This window comes from Thamnophis sirtalis, unplaced genomic scaffold, assembly GCF_051295495.1.
Source record: "Thamnophis sirtalis isolate CommonGarterSnake01/CBP01778 unplaced genomic scaffold, rThaSir2_p1.2 scaffold_6, whole genome shotgun sequence".
Classification (NCBI taxonomy): Eukaryota; Metazoa; Chordata; class Lepidosauria; order Squamata; family Natricidae; genus Thamnophis; species Thamnophis sirtalis.
Genome location: NW_028261386.1, coordinates 54,558,059 through 54,575,058, shown reverse-complemented (window position 1 = coordinate 54,575,058; position 17,000 = coordinate 54,558,059). Strand labels below are relative to the sequence as shown.

Below are 17,000 nucleotides of genomic sequence, written 5' to 3'. Positions count from 1 at the left end.
AGGACTTTATTCCATGGTCTAAAAAGTCATTTTCCAGATGATTTCAAAAACTTGGTACAAATTAAGACCTTGCAACAGTTATCTTAGAGATCATTTTTATCCATGATGCACTTCCAGGCTACGTGGCATTGTTAAATTCATTTTTGCTTCCGTTTTTAAAATGGCATTGTTACATGGCTTGATTTATTGGGTATTACATTTGCAGCATTTAGAAGAAAAGCTAGATGTAGAAATTATAATTAGGGCTAGGAAAAGAAACCTCTGTTTCAGTTTTAGGTTGTAATATATTTGCTTTTGAAAGAATGATCGTGCACTGCTGTGAAAAACAGAGGAAACATACATAGGCATAGATCTCTTTCTCTAGAACAGGGGTGTCAAACTCAGATCATCACATTGTTGTCACATTGTCATCATGTGACATATCATGACTTTTTCCCCTTTTGCTAAACCAGGGGTGGGTGTGGCCAGCATGTGATGCATCTGGACCGCAGGCCACAGGTTTAACACCTCCGCTCTAGACCTAAGGATGCTATGGAGAATTGTGGGCCACAGCAATCCACACTAATCTGGGAATAAATCCCTTTTATAGATTGCATTTTGCCTTAATCCATAGAAATGTATTTCTTTCTTCCTTTACCTCAGAGATGGAAATAAGTTTTCCAAATCCTTTAAAATTCAGAACAGTTTAAATAGTGAAATTAACAGCAACAGTAGCATCATTTAGGATCTGTCTAGTTGTATTTAACTCCTTGTTCTTTAAGAAACAAGAAAAAAATCAAGCAGGGTGATAGATTGCAGAATGGCTTTCAGAAGTGAGTGTCTTATAAGTATAAGTCAGTGGTGGGTTGGAGGCGGTACACCCCGATACGGGCGTAGTGGAGCCTGCCCGAAGCACCAGGTACCGTTCTGGTATTGTGTCTGGAGGGCCCACCCGTCTGCACGAGCTCCTTACCTGTCCTTTAAAGCCTTTGGTGTTTCCGTGCACGCGCATGGTGCATACAGCACCTGTGCGATGCTCCGCCAAGCAGCTGGAGCATCGCATAGGCTTGCGGAAGCATCGCTGGCAGCTACAACGATTGTGCGTGCCACACGTGTGTGCGCGGGCACTGTGTGCATCCATGTGGGCGACGCCAGGCCTCTTCCAACCATACTGGAACCCACTACTTTATTGCCATTGTACAAAATAAATACAGCGAAATTGATTCTAATATGAAGACGTGTTCTTGAGCTTTATTTCAGGAAATCAGAACAAAGAATAATCACAATGTAGTGAGCAGATTAACCTAATTAGTTCATTTCCAAAAAAACTACAGGAAAAACATGACATTATAGAAAAACACAAAAACGTTCTGGCTTTTTGGCAGCAATCTGCTGTGCAAGTTACTCAGTAATGATTCATTAGCACTTCCTCAGTTATCCTACATTTTTAAAAAAAGCTAGCAGAAAGCCCTAACATTAGCTGACTTATGCTAGCAATATCAAAAGGGCTCTGGAAAAAAAATCCAGACAGATGAGGATTCTGCTTCCATCATTAAAGAGAGCTGTCAATTTGCAATTATCAAAACCAAGATGCCATTTATTTGGCCTCTGCGCCAATCCATCCTCAAACCTTTGCCCCATATTCATGAGAAGTAGAAATCACAGGACGAAAGATATGGGACTTGAGTTTACTTATTAGAATTTTATCCAGACAGACAAATGGCTATCCAACATCTTCTTAAAGACTTCCAGTGTTGGAGCATTCACAACTTCTGGAGGCAAACTGTTCCACTGATTAATTGTTCTGTCAGGAAATTTCTCCTCAGTTCTAAGTTGCTTCTCTCCATCCATTGCTTCTTGTTCTACACTCAGATGCCTTGGAGAATAGTTTGACTCCCTCTTCTTTGTGGCAACCCCTGAGATATTGGAACGCTGCTATCATGTCTCCCCTAGTCCTTCTTTTCATTAAACTAAACATACCCAGTTCCTGCAACTGTTCTTCATATGTTTTAGTTTCCAGTCCCCTAATCGTCTTTGTTGCTCTTTTATGCACTCTTTCTGGAGTCTCCACATCTTTTCTACATCGTGGCGACCAAAACTGAATGCAGTATTCCAAATGTGGCCTTACCAAGGCATTATAAAGTGGTATTAACATTTCATGTGATCTTGATTCTATCCCTCTGTTTATGTAGCCTAGAACTGTGTTGACTTTTTGGCAGCTGCTGCACACTGCTGGCTCATATTTAAATGGTTGTCCACTAGGATACTTTATTACTTCATGGGTAATTCAAGGAAGTGAACATACATAATACTTTGGTATGGAGATTCTCAATCATACAGGTCATGGTTGTCCCAAAAGTGCTTTTCCAAAAAGCAACTAGATCTTTTTCTTCAACTGAAGAAGCTTCTTGGATGAGAAGCAAAACATTTTCAATAAAAACAAACAAACAAGGAAGTCTAATTACATTTTGGAAAAGCACCTTTGGGATACATAATACTCCCTCCTCCTCCTATTTTCCCCACACTAACAACTTGTGAAGTGGGTTAGGCTCAGAGAGACTGATTGGCCTAAAATCACCCAACTGGCTTTCATGCCTAAAGCAAGATTAGAATTAATAGTCTCCGGATTTCTAAATCAGATTCTTAAGTAGTATACAAAAGTGACTGAAATTAAATTTCTTAAATGTTTACTTCAATTGTAGAATTATAGACTATGCAGAAATAATTCCTGAAGTGCTTCCATATTGTACACTTTTACCCTATTTCTTTATGAGGGATCAATGTATCTATATTTTCTAGTTGGCCTATTTTAATACAGAGCATTTAGAAACAAAAAAAAGAGAAAACACTTCAGAAACTTCATGAGTCCAAATCATTACTTTACTGACTAATAAACTGCAAAGCAAGTATGGTATTTTCACCTTCAAGTTTTTATTGTTTCTCCCATACGATGACAAACACAGTTTCTCCTTTATAAGGCCTATTGACAGAGCAGAAATATGTTTTCCCCCTGCATGGTTATCCCTGGTAATAAATAACTAATATTTCTTAATCACCTCAAATATATTAAAAAATCCCCACACATACATTTGGCTTAATTATCCAGAAATGTAATTCAAACTGCTAGCTATTTCCTTTAAAGTTCTACATGGTTTGGAGCCTGGCTATCTTCAACTTTTATTCCAAATAGAAACTGCCTGCCCCGGAAATATTTTCTCTTAAGGCGTGGTGGGTGATGAGCATTTTGTACAGGAATAGACTCCACCAGAATAAAATCGGTACTCTCCCAACATTTACAAAGTGTTTACAAATTTGCCTAGTCCAAAACCTTTTGGAAACCAAAGCAGGTGATAGGTGGCTGTACCTGCACAACCTAAAGGGTGCTAGTACTTTTTATTATTAATTCTGTTTGTGATGATTAGATCAGTTGCTCGCAGTTGTTTTATGGCTATTGCATTTCATTTCTAGTTATTCTATCTGTGTGCTTGTAAGCCACTTAGTGTCACAGTGATTTGAAGTGGCATATAAGCCTTCATAAAGAAAATAAATGTCTTGCATATAAACATCTTCTGAAATGTTCTTGTGATATAATTGGGCAGTAATACAATCCATCATTGGCTTAAATTAAGTGGCCTAGGAGAGGGTGGATTAAAAAAATGGATTTTGCAAGAGCAGAGTATAAAAAAAGGAAATATATGTTAATATACCATCGTCCCTATAATAGGATTATTACCTTCAGTTATTAACTTATCCTACTAGTTTAATCTATAACATTAAAATATTCTATAACATACTAATTGATGTTTTTCTTTGGCTACCCCAGCTGAATCTTACAGACATTTTATTTTTGAAATTTCATAATTCAGATTATAAAAATATGAAAGCTTTTTTTTTCTTCATGCTTGGAAGTACTGGGCTATCCTCTTTATCTGAAAGGAGGTGCACAAAATATCCTCTGGGGCAATTAATTGTCTATCCTTGAACAATTCTTACATTTTACAATTTCTACTATCCAGGAAACTATGACAAAATGGTATGTGTGTGTGCGTGCACAATTTTTTCAGGGCAAATGAATACCATGCTAAACATTGATTTCTAGAACATAAGCAGGGCAAGGACAAAAAAGTTGGAGCTGAAACTTACATTTTAATTATATTTACCGTATTTTTCGGAGTATAAGACGCATCTTTTTTCCTCAAAAAAGAGCCCGAAAACCAGGTGTGTTTTATACTCCAAATACAGCATTTTTTACCTTCCGAAACCCGCCCCTTCACCAAAATGGCCATGCATACCCTTATGGAGGCTTTCAGAGAGCTCCTGGGGGCTGGGGAGGGCAGAAATGAGCAAAAAAATGGGCCGTTTTTGGGGGGCCCCCCCAGCCGCCAGGAGCACTCCATAAGCCTCCATAAGGCTATGCATGCAATTTTTTTTTTTTTACAAAAAACGGGCCCATTTTTGCAAAAAACAGACTGGTTTTTTGCTTGTTTTTGGCCCCCCACCCGCCAGGAGCACTCTGCAAGCCCCCCCCCCAAGGCTATTTATGCCTTTCATTTGAAAAAAACAGGCCTGATTTTGCGAAAAACGGACCATTTTGGGGAGGTTTGCCAAGTGCAAACCCCCCCCCCCCGCCTTTTGGAAAGCTCTTTAACTAATTGATGAGAATTACATGGATCAAATGCTGTGCCAGCAGGAACAAAGTTAGGTGCTGCAGATTGTCAGCAATTTCCTTCTCCAGCACATGGATAAGTACACCTGGAAACATCTACCTACCTACTCTCTTTCTCTCCCTAACTACCTACTGTATTTCTCTCTTTCTCTCTCCCTCTCCCTACCTACCTACTCTCTTTCTCTCCCTAACTACCTACTGTATTTCTCTCTTTCTCTCTCCCTCTCCCTACCTACCTACTGTATTTCTCCCTCTCTCTATCCGTCTATCTACCTACCTACCTACTCTCTCTCTGCTTATCTACTGTATCTCTCTCTACTGTATCTTTCTATTTCTCTCTCTATCCCTCTACCTACCTACCTACCTACCTACCTACATACATACATACACACACACTCTCTCTCCCTCCCTCCCTATCTACTGTATTTCTATCTATCTCTATTTTTTTTCTCTCTCTCTATCCCTTTATCTACCTACCTACTTTTTTAAAAATTTGTCTCTTCAAAACCTTGGTGCATCTTATAGTCCGGTGCATTTTATACTCTGAAAAATACGGTAAATATGAATTGAAATGGGAAAAAGTATCAGCAACCTCAGATATGCAGATGATACCACTCTAATGACAGAAAGTGAAGAGGAACTAAAGAGCATCTTGATGTGGGTGAAGAAGGAGAGTGCAAAAGTTGGTTTGAAACTCAACATTAAGAAAACTAAGATCTAAAACTAAGAGGGCATCAGGCCCTCTCAATTTCTGGCAAATAAATTGAGAAGTAATGGAGGTAGTGACAGATTTTATTTTCCTGGGCTCCAAGATCACCGCAGATGGTGACTACAGCCAAGAAATTAAAATATACTTGCTCCTGGAGATGAAAACTATGACTAATCTAGACTACATACTAAAAAGGAGAGACATTACCCTGCCAATAAAAGTGCCTAATTCTGGGAACGATTGAGGGCAACGAAGAATGGAATGACAGAGAATGAGGTAGCTGGATGGAGTCACTGAAGCAGTCGGTGTGAACCTAAATGGACTCCGGGGGATGGTAGAGGACATGAAGGCCTGGAGGAACGTTGTCCATGGGGTCACGATGGGTCAGACACGACTTCGCAACTAACAACAATGAATTTAATTACATTTTCATTCAATTAATCAAGTTCAGTTAACATGATCATCCCCTCTATATTTAATTCTTTGCCCTTGCCCTTCCCAGTGTATGCTACTAAAAACCAAGAACTTTTATAAGGGAACTGGAAAGCTCTCAGCTATGGACTTTTGCTCTATGGAATGCTTATGATATTGACACATATGAGCGAAGGGAAAAGAAAAATGTATCTACAGCTCAACTTACGTGAATTTTGATGATCCTTGTCTTTGTACCACAATTCTTCTTAAACAGCATCTTCTAAAAGAGAAGCAAAAACCTAAGGTGAAAGTCAGCTGAAGCTTGAATAAGAAATATAACATCACCTCATAATGAACATCAGTGGAGTAATAGAAAGGAGCCTGAAGAGTGCATTAAAAGAATTTTAAAAAATCCAACACTGAACTTAAAGGTTGTTTTTGCTTTAGAAATGGGGAGCAGCTCAGAATGACTGTGTCATCTCCAAATGAGATAGAAGAAAAAGAGTAAACTTCTGGCTGCAAGTATTACCAGTTGGTATATAATAGGACTACCTTGGTTCATAACTCACCTTTTTAATGTTATCCTGTTATATTTTACTTTTGGTTAACTAAGCTGCATGCCTGATGTGATTATCAAGATGCAATTCATTCTAAAAGAATCACAAGCATTTTTTCTATATGCATATATGTGATTCCCTAGATGCCTAAATTTTGAATATTAGTTTAGCAACATTTCCACTCTTTCCTTAAAATTATTTTACAGTATTCACTGGAGAAAAATACCATTAATCCCTTTAAATTCATGGCACAGGTTTAATTTAAAGAGAAATCAACAGTTTAAAAAATTAAATGAATGACATGTAAACTTTAAAAATTTCAAAGAACAATCGCTGAATTCTGCTGCTGCAAGACAAGAGATGTATACTCTGAATGTAATGGAAGTGAGCTAGTTAAAAAGGTACTATATAAAAGTTTGCCTGCCTTTCTCCAACTGCATTCTACTTGCCCATAGCTATTTTGTAAAAAAACCATGCCCTTAAGGGAGTTATTTTATAAGACACCCAGAGTTCTTGTCAAAATTTTAAAAATGGATGCAATCTTCTACTTAAGAATTCTTGCCTATTTGTCGTTGCTCATTATATTTACATTTTCTTCAGTGGAAGATGAAAATTTATGTGAGGAAAATATCTAATTAGGACCTTATAAAGTACAGGTAAAAACCTGCCTTTTCTCTACTCCTATGCATTTGCTGGTTGATGAACTGTGGTCACTTTTTATGCAGGGCTAGATAGAACATTGGTATTATTGAATGCTAGCAACTTAACGTTGAATTTCTTGCTATCTTTTTGTAGTGTGCCTCTTAAGGAAGGCATTGTCCTACTAAGGCAATCTAAAAAGACTTTAAAATAAGTTAATTTAGCAGCAGCCTAATGTGCCAAATTCTAGTAAGTAAAGCTCCTATTCCCCATGCCAGGTAAAAGTAGTGTCAGCTACTTTTCTAGATCTTTCTCAGATTTCTATTAGCAACAAAACAAGATCCCACAGTAGCCAATTCTTATTCTACAATGTCATGTCATAAAGTATCTTCCCATTTTGTTAAGAATTTGTTTAAACTATTTATATTAGCAATAGTTCGGGATGCCAAGTATTTCTACTTGAAACTTCCTGCATCTGCTCTTCCTTATTTAGCAATGTGAAAGAAATCTGACATAGATTTGTAAGAGAATTGATCTTATAATGGACTGCACATTTGCAGTAACAGTATAAAAAAAATCTGATAATGTTTTCATTCTCATCAAAAATCTGCAAAAAGAGATGTCTCCTTGCAGAAAAGAAGTATGCGTCACAACAATTTGGATTAGAATAATTTATGTATATTAGAGAAATTAGCATGTTGAAATCTCCAGTAGGGAAATTTGGGAATGGCAAACTCCTATGAAGTCTATAGCTGACTTTTAACTGAAGAAAGATCAATACAATGAAAATGTACAATAGTAACAACAGATTTCTAGAAATATCCATATCTTGCCTTTCATTCAGTGTGAGACAAAAGGTATACCACACAATAATCAGGGATGGCAGAGAGTAGATTTGAACTTGGGTTGAACCCAAAACCAATTCAACCCTTTAGCTAGTATACCACTGTCTTAAGCTTACTAAATCAGTCATCTCCCCACTTTCTGCATCTCTTCTAAGTATCTGCTTTATATGCATAACAACACACATTAATTTCTACTGTCATGCAGTAGAGCCATGCAACAGCTTCTCCAATCAGTTTCAAAAGTTAAGTGTGGCAAAGCCCACAGATATTAAATTTGTTTGTATCCTCTCTTTATTATTTTTACAAACAACTCAAGGCAGCAAACATATCCAACACACCTTTTCCTCCTATTTTCTCCACAAGAACAACCTTGTGAGGTGGATTGGACTGAGAGAGAGTGTCTGCCCAAAGTCAGTCAGCTGACTTTCATGGCTAAGGCAGGACTTGAACTCGCTTTCTAGCCTAGTGCTTCACTACTAGACCAAACTGGCTCTTATCCTGCCTTTCCTTTGGGAAGCCAAGAGAGAGCATCTCCCCTCATTTTACATACTGTATGAACCAAGCTGTGGGTTACGCTAAACGGGGAGAAGCTGAAGTGTTCAAAAGCACCAGCAGGCTTCAAGTGGAGATTTGAATCTTGAGCTCCCCTGTTCCAATTTAATAGATTAACTATTATACTGTGCAGGCTCATTGTGAGGTAGCAATTCGTACCAAGAATGGTTAATATCAAATTACTTCTTTCAGTGTTAGCTTATTTTTTTTCTTGTACAGCTTGGACTTCTAGTGCTTTTAGTGAGATGGACTGGCTTTTTCCCACCGTCATTCAGACCTTTCCAGCAATTTTTTGGTAGCCAATTTTTCTCTTCTTTCTCATCACTTGAAAAGCAGTTTCCATCCCCATGCTTCTTTAGCCCCTTTTTCTACTTCTCTCATGTGCCATAAATAAACCTGTTCAATTACTTATTTTCCCTGCATACTAAATATACTATTACTTTGTCCCTGTGGCATACTCAGCTTGAAAGTTTCAGAGGGCTGAAAGTGATTTCGTTGAATCTTGGAACATGGAAAATGCACAAAATGCATTGTTAAGTTATACCTCCTGAATCAACAACCATTATATTAATTCCATATACAATAACATTTAAAATTTCACAATCATCTTGTTTCAACATAGAAAACCAGTTTGGTTAAGGCACCAGGCTAAAAACCGGGAGACTGTGAGTTCTAGTTCTGCTTTGGCATGAAAGGTGGCTGGTGACTTTGGATTACTCAGTGTTTCTTAGCCCATAGTGTCAGGGCTAAGCAACAAGCTGGTTGGTCAATTCCTATCACCACCAATTAATCCATGATTGCCGATCTGAAAAAAGCAGACCCTGAACTTTTGGAAAAATGTTAGGAAGGAAAACAAATTGTTCCTAGATATTCTGAGAAAATCTATTGTGCTTCAATAAGGAATTTTCAATGGAAAAGTGACAAGAAGCATAGTAAAACACATCTGGGAGGCATCAGATTAGTGAAGAAGTAAATGACCAAACCCTTTTATTTTCCAATCCCCCAAAACAATAAAAAGAAGCCCTTTCTTCTTGTCTTTTTAAATTACAAGTTGAGGGCAAGCATTCTCTCTCAAATTTTATTGAAAACAACACTTCAGACGACAATATTAGTGTAAAACACTGGGCAATTTTATATCTAAGACTTAAGACAATTATCAGTTATTTTGCTACTCTAATTTTCTCCAGTCAAAGCCTACACACAATTATCTGGCAAGTTAGAAGTTGAAAAGTTATTTGGATTTGACATTCTTCTGTTTATTCCTAACCCTCACATTACTATTTCCATGTTGATGCAAATGATCGAGGTCGTTAGTAAAATAGCTGAATTTTTTACTAACTAGTCCAGATCGGAGTTGATGTCAATAAGTAAAAAATTGATATACAAAAAGTAGAAGTTGAGTGGAATAAATAATTAGAGGGTCCTATGTTGCCTAGACCAGCGATGGCAAACCTTTTTTGGCTCGCGTGCCATAAGGGAGGAGCGCAGGGGGGTCATGTGCAGGCGTGCCGCACCCATAATGCAATGTGTGATCCCCCCAGTGAGCATGCACGCATGAGAGATGGTCCCCCCATTTTTCCATGCTTTTTTCTACAGCCACAGGCTCCAGAGGCTTTATAGGAGCCTGGGGAGGGCAGAAACAGCCTCCCCTTCCCCCCAGAGGCCCTCCGGAGGCTTCAGGGACCTTCAGGAGGCTTCCCTGAAGCCTCCGAAGAGCAAAAAACAACCCTACGAGCAAACCAGAAGTCACTTCACGTCACGACAAGATGATGGTTCCATTTAATAAAAAGACTGAAGGCTTGATTACACTTTTTATTTATGAGTGAATTTTCTATACACAGACTTTGAATGGATTAACAAAATTAAATATAGGAAAATATTGCTGTGTTTCTTTTACCTAGAGATTGGAACATATTTACGGTACATTTTCAGGTGGGAGAAAGCCCGAATTGCAAAAAGCCAACCAATCTCCCTAAAAGATTAGAAGAAGAGAACAATCATGTGTTTCCCTTACTATATTTTCCACAAAGCTAAAATTTACTAGACAACCTGGGACCCATCAGGTCATCATTTCAGAGATATTTCCTTCTTAGGAATGTGTCAAGGAGCATTAGAAATAACAATTGTGTGACTATGGCTGACTGTGGTAGCATGACAGTACTGAAGAAGTCACAATTTTACCCAATTTCAATTCCATTTGAGTTATGGTTCCCAGATTCTCAATGTACTGTATAAATTAATCCATTTGAGGACATTCATTCCACAATTGTTGCTCTATGACCGTGATGGCGAACCTGTGATATGTGGAGCCATATTTGGTGACATGCCAGCCATCAGTTTGGCGTGCATGCGTTCAACGGCCAACTGATTTTTCGCTCTTCCGGAGCCTCCAGTTGGGCTGCTGGGGGGTTTCGCCCTTCCTCAGCCTCCGGAGCCTTTCCTGAAGCCTGGGAGAGGCAAAAATGGAATTCCAGAGGCCCTCCAGAAGTCAGAAGCAGATTGTTTATGTTCCAGTTGGGCTGTTGGGGCCATTTTTCACCCTCCCAGCCTCCAGAGGCTATCCTGAAGCTTGGGGAAAGTGAAAAACACTCCCAACGAGCCAACAGGAAGTTTGGAAACGATCTGTTTTCAGCTTCCGGAGGGCCTCCTGGGGGACCGGGGGAGGCCGTTTTTGCCCTCCCCAGGCTTCAATAACGCTTCTGGAGCCTGTGGAGGGATTGCGTGCATGTGCAGGGGGTGGTATCACATGTTCATGCGCAGGTGGGTGTGGAAATTGAGTGGGCACATGTGCATGTGTAATAGTGCGTGTGTGGATAATTTTGGCATACCATAAGAAAAAGGATTGCCATCATTGCCCTATGATGCACCATTTTGGCCAATTGAAGATTATAAACAAATGGAACACACAGGAGATTTTTAGTAGTATATAGATCATTTAAGGAAGCCACTAGTAATCCTTTCAGGTAAAAATGGGAAAGTGTTATTGACTTCCACATTAAGTGTGACTGAACAGAATGATGTGAGTTGTAGTCTGACCCATCTGGAGGGCACCAAATTGCAGAAGAATGAGGCCAGCAAATCTGAATCATAAATCTCTGTTAGGGTTAAGCAGAGTAAGCTCTCCTTCTGAAATTGCATTAATTTCCTGTCTCTATTCAGACTGGAGATAACCCAAAGCAGCTGGTCCTGAGGTAATCCATTCTACTAGGAGGATCCAAGAAATCAGACTGGAGCATATTCTTGGGAACAAGAGAAGAAAAAGAACAAACCAACAGATGTTACTTTTTACAGTACTAGCAAAATGCCTAGTTCTGTGGCCATGGCCTGCCTCCCTCCTTCCCAAGAATCCCAGACAAGATATATTTAGGATGGAAAATTATGAACTAAATTCAATTATTCTTCACAGGGACTTCTAACCCTTCCCCTCAGAGCAAATTAAGCAACAGGGCAAGCATATCTTTGCAGATTAGCAAGGAAAAGCATAAAGCTGCACAGCATACTTTGAGGAGACATTCTGAGGCAGCCAATTCTCTCTTGCCTATTCAGTGCTCTGTTTTCCTCATTTCATTCAGGAAAGTGGCACCAAATCACTCCTATGCTCACAAATAGCAGGGCTGAGACAACATTAACTCCATAGTCTGCTGACAGAAAGCATGGTATATAAAACAGAGGGTGAAATAAAGAGTGCTGAGGTAGACCTAAATTCTACATACTCCATATAGACACACAGATACCAAGGTCAACTCTTTTTTTTCAAAATCAAAATTTTTCTCTAACACAGACAAGGATTCAGGGAACAAATATTTCACCAGCAATGAGATGCAGTGATGGCAAAATACATACTTCTTCCATTTCAAAATGCAAGTCGTGGTTAAAAGCATCGTGGGACTCCTAATTCTGGCCTGTAAACTCAATATGTCCAGCCCAAAACCATGCTTTAAAAAAAACAAAAACCTCTACACAGAATTAGGACTTTACGATAGCAACTTCAAATTGATCCCATGGGGTTTTATGGCCACATGAGAGATTAGGTATTTGGTGTTGCCATGCTTGCTGCTATAGCAGCTGCATATGACCTTTAAGCTTAGATACCAAGAAGTAATGTTGCCATCTGAGCCAAAATAATATCAATTTAGTTGAATGGAGTTCCACATGTTTGGAACATCCCTGGGCATGCCACCAGCTTTATCTCAAAATCTTCAATCCTAATATTTAACTAACCCTGAAGTACTGTTGGTGGGTAATAAGAACAGGGTTTGCTTGATCTTTCAATATGCTTTGCAGGGTTAGCCTCTCTGGAGGAAATTCAAATTTAACACCACAAGTTTGGGTTGAAAGGACAAATCAAAGCTCCTTGAAAATCTCAATTACTTTCAACATAGCATTATTCACATGATCTTGCAAGATTCTTAACCAGAAATTTAAACTTCACATTTACAGAGGCTGTAGGCACAGACTTAAAATGGACCTAATAAATAAACAGTGGTTGGAAACTAATCAAGGAGATTAGTTCTTCTCAAGGAGAGAAGCAACCAGAAGTTAAGGAGAAACTTCCCAACAGTGAGAAAAATTAACCAGTGGAAGAACTTGCCTTCTTAGGTGCTTCATCACTGGAGGTTTTTAAGAAGAGACTGGACAATCATTTGTCTCAACTTGTACAGGGTCTCCTGTTTGAACAGGGGGCTGGGCTAGAAGACTTCCAAGGTCCCTTCCAGCTTTATTCTATTTTAAAACTTAATACAATGCCTCTTTCTAGACAACATCTGGAAATATCTGGATTACACAGAAGTATTGGTGGATTTTACTTTTTTCATCAGATAAAATGAAGGGAGCACAATAACGAGGGGATAAAGCTGAAATCCATAGATATTTATTAGGAAGCATCCCACTCTTTGACATATTTGTGTAAATAGCTTTCATTTATATGACCAAACAACCTTGGGTGGCTACCACATTTAAAACATTAAGAAAAATGCATCAACCATAAAAAGAACCACATGTAAACACATATATGTTTTTATTCACATAAAGCACTGGAATTGATAAGTCCTATAATTGATACTAACATATACCAATATCTGGCCCAATATTCAAGGAAACAACCAGGTCTTCAGCACCTTATGAGAGGAAGGCAGGGTTTGCGCCATCTAAATCTTGGGGATGATGGTATTTCATAAGGTAGGTGAGAGAACAGACCAGGGATGCACATTGCAGGTACCTGAAAATGGCACTGTTGGATAGATGGGACCCAGAGCATGCAAACTCTATCTAATTTTATTGAAAATAAATGATTCTTCAAATATCTCGGTCCTATGACAGAAGTTCTTTATAGATGACAACTAGCAACTTGAATTTCTCCCAGATGTTTACTGGTAACCAGTGTAACAATACTGCTATTATATGAGTGTACCAAGGTGCACCCATAATGTTCTAGCTTCTGAATAGTCTGCAAGAGAAACTCCATGAGGAGCATATTGCAGTTTTCCAGGCAATATATCACCAAGGCATAAACAATTATGAGCCAAGCCTCCCAATCTAGGAACATGCGCAAAAAAAGAGAGAATGGATTTATGCAAGGATCTCCTAGCCACAACTATCAACTGCTCTCCAACTGTACACCAGTTCTAACTGAGGTAGTGTGGCTCCATCCAGAACCATGGAAGTTACTTGATCATAGCCTGCTCTTCGCATTTCAACAATCTCAAGATATTGAAGCTATCTGGAGAGGCTTGAAACAGTATTATTTAGATGACCAGAAATTCAGCCAACTGTTGATGCACACTGGCCAATGGGCTTCACCAGCACCCTCATTAGATGATTAAAAATCCTGTGGCTTTTTATAAATTAAAGCCTAGGACTACAATTTATACAATCAACTCCCAATACGGACTGAAATTGAACCACCACAACATCCTGTCTACTCCCACTCCCAATATTTCAGGCAGTCCAGAAGGATATAATGATCAACAAATTGGAAAGCTGCTAAGAGAGAAGAAAGCATACCTTTCCGATCCCTTTGACACATGGCATTTCAATGTTTTACCAAAACCGAAACCTGATTGAAAGAACTGAAATTAAGCATGTCATTAACCAAACATAAAACCAAAGTGTCTGTGGGTATACTTCAATTTTTCTTAGTTAGAGTAATTGATGAAATAGCAGTCTAGAAACTGTAAGAGAAACAAATGATTTGTAAGATGTATTCTAGTGATTGTTAGTTGGGGTGGAGATTGTGTGCTGAAGAATAATGTTTCTCCATTATATTTGCAAGGTATCATCATTCCCCTTTCTTCCCAATGTAAATTTATAAAGAATGCACATATAATCAAGTACATACTGAATTGTGAGTGTCAGCTCCCATTATAAGTAGGCATGCTGAATGGCTTCTGACTTTCAGCCATATTAAGTATTTTGCAGAGACAATAACCACGACGTGATTGCTTAGAATGAGAATGGCTTATTAACATGGAACCACAACAATAAGTACACCTCAGGAGCCTGTCTGACAGCTATTTATACAGTAGCTGTCAGAAGGGTAACCAAACAGCTGTCTATACTTCTCCCGGCACGTGCCAGGATTGCCGGAGCCAATAGGATCAACTTCTGCAGTGCTTTACTTGCGCTGGGCGTGAGTCCAAGGACGTAACACTCCTTCCCCCCGGACCACGCATGCGTAGTCTTGCAAATAGGCGGGGGAGAACGCACTCGCTCAGACCATCTTAGTTCCTGAGTGGAGGGCGCAGGAGAAGGAGGAGCCCCCTGGCCTGCCAGCGTTTGAAATGAAGCTGGAAGATCAACAACAACTGGAGACTCCACCCCTGGACCTTGGCTTGTAACTACAGGTGAGTTGTCCAACAAGAGCGCATCGGGAAGTGGTGTTGGTGGTTCCAAAAATGGGTTGGAGTTGTGCCAGTAGGCGGTGTCCGGACGGTCGTAAGAGGCAAAATTGGACAGAACACTGGAAAACTCTATGGCAGCACCACGACGCAGGTGGTTCACATGGTGCCGCCATTGCCTGCCATCCTCGAGTTGTACCCTGTAGGAACAGGGCTTGGTTACATGAATCACGCATCCTACCACCCATTTAGGCCCCCCTGTGAAGCTTTGGGCAAACACCTTTCCCAACAGAAAAACTCCTGGTTAGCCCAGAATCATGGGAAGGCCGGTCGACCACATAGGAAGGGTGTAACCTGTCCAGAGTGGTCCAGTGTCGCCGGCCCATCAGGGTCATATGTTGGGCAAATAGATAGGCGGCGACTATTTCACTCCAACTCCCCTGATCCATTCAGCTCAAAGCTTCCTTAGCCAAGCGGCAGCCTGTTTGGCCTGTTCCCAGCTGGATGGTAGGGAGCTACCATAGCATGGTGGATGCCTATGCTGGCAAGGTACATCTGGAGGAGAATTGGGGCCCATTGTCGGACACCAACGTGTCCAGCAACCCGTGACTTGCAAACAAGGAAGTGAGGACCCGAGTAGTGGCTTCGGACATGGTGGACTGCATTGGGAACAGCTCAACCCATTTAGACAGAGCATCCACTACCACCAGCAAGGTCACTCCCAAAAACGGGCCCGCAAAATCCAAATGGATTCGGGACCACTGGCTCAGGGGAACCTCCCATTCATGTACCGGGGCAGCCACTAGTAATGGCCGTGTCTGTTGACAAGGCCGGTACTGTTGTACCCATGCCTCAATGTCCCTATCCATGTTAGGCCAGCAGACATAGCTGCAGCCGAAAGATTTCATCAGCACTATGCCTGGATGGCCATCAATGAGGTGGACGAGGACCTGGTGGTGGAGAGCCAACGGGACCACAACCCAGGGACCCCATAGCAAGCAATCTTGTAACTCGGACAGTTCCAGGCAACGGCGGTAAAAAGGCTGGAGATCAGGTGCCAGTTGCCTGTGCGTCCAGCCCCTGTGGACCCAGTCCATTACGTGGGAGAGGACAATATCCTTCCTTGAGTACTGGGCAATGTCCACGGCAGACAAAGGCAAGGCCAAGTCATCCACTTGGAGAACCCGTGACGTTGGAGCCGTATCCACTACGAGCGAAGGAAGCTGGCAATGGCTAAGAGCATCTGCATGTTCCATGTCCTTACCGGGGCGATGAATCAATGTGTAATAATATGCGGATAAAAATTCAGCCCACTGTGACACATGGTGGGACAGAATCTGTGGTGTGGTCCGATCCCCAACAAGTATTCCTAACAAGGGCTTGTGATGCGTGATTAATTGATAGGAACCGCCATATTAGTAATGGTGGAACTGCTTTACTCCCGCAACGGCAGCCAGAGCCTCTTTATCAATTTGGCTGTAATTGCGTTGAGCCTTTGATAAAGTGCATGAGTAATAAGCGATCGGTGCCTCTAAGCCATTGGGAGTGGCTAGTCCGAATCCATGGAGCTGTGCTATCTAACAGATGGTGGAGGGACTTGGCCACTGACGCCTTATATGGAAGGAAAACAGAATAAAAATTAAGCAACCCCAGGAAATCCTGCAATTGAGCCTTACTGGTTGGCACTGGGGTGGCCAAAATTGCCTCAACCTTTGACGGGGTTGGATGTATTCCCTGACCGTCATTCAGATACCCCAGGAATTCTACTGATGGGACCCCTAATTGACATTTAGAACACTTCAG

General features: G+C 40.5%; 1 protein-coding gene across 2 annotated transcripts in view; it reads right to left on the bottom strand.

Annotated features, from left to right (window-relative positions):
- LOC106544141 (uncharacterized) overlaps window positions 1-17,000 on the bottom strand; it is a 78,860-nt gene that overhangs the window by 25,746 nt on the left and 36,114 nt on the right. The window contains exon 4 of one of the 2 annotated variants that reach the window (XM_014060318.2): window positions 5,995-6,067. In XM_014060318.2, the coding sequence (XP_013915793.2) occupies window positions 6,035-6,067 (33 nt within the window). In that variant the 3' untranslated portion in view covers window positions 5,995-6,034. The remainder of the gene's footprint in view (window positions 1-5,994; window positions 6,068-17,000) is intronic. The other variant, XM_014060317.2, reaches the window with a different exon arrangement.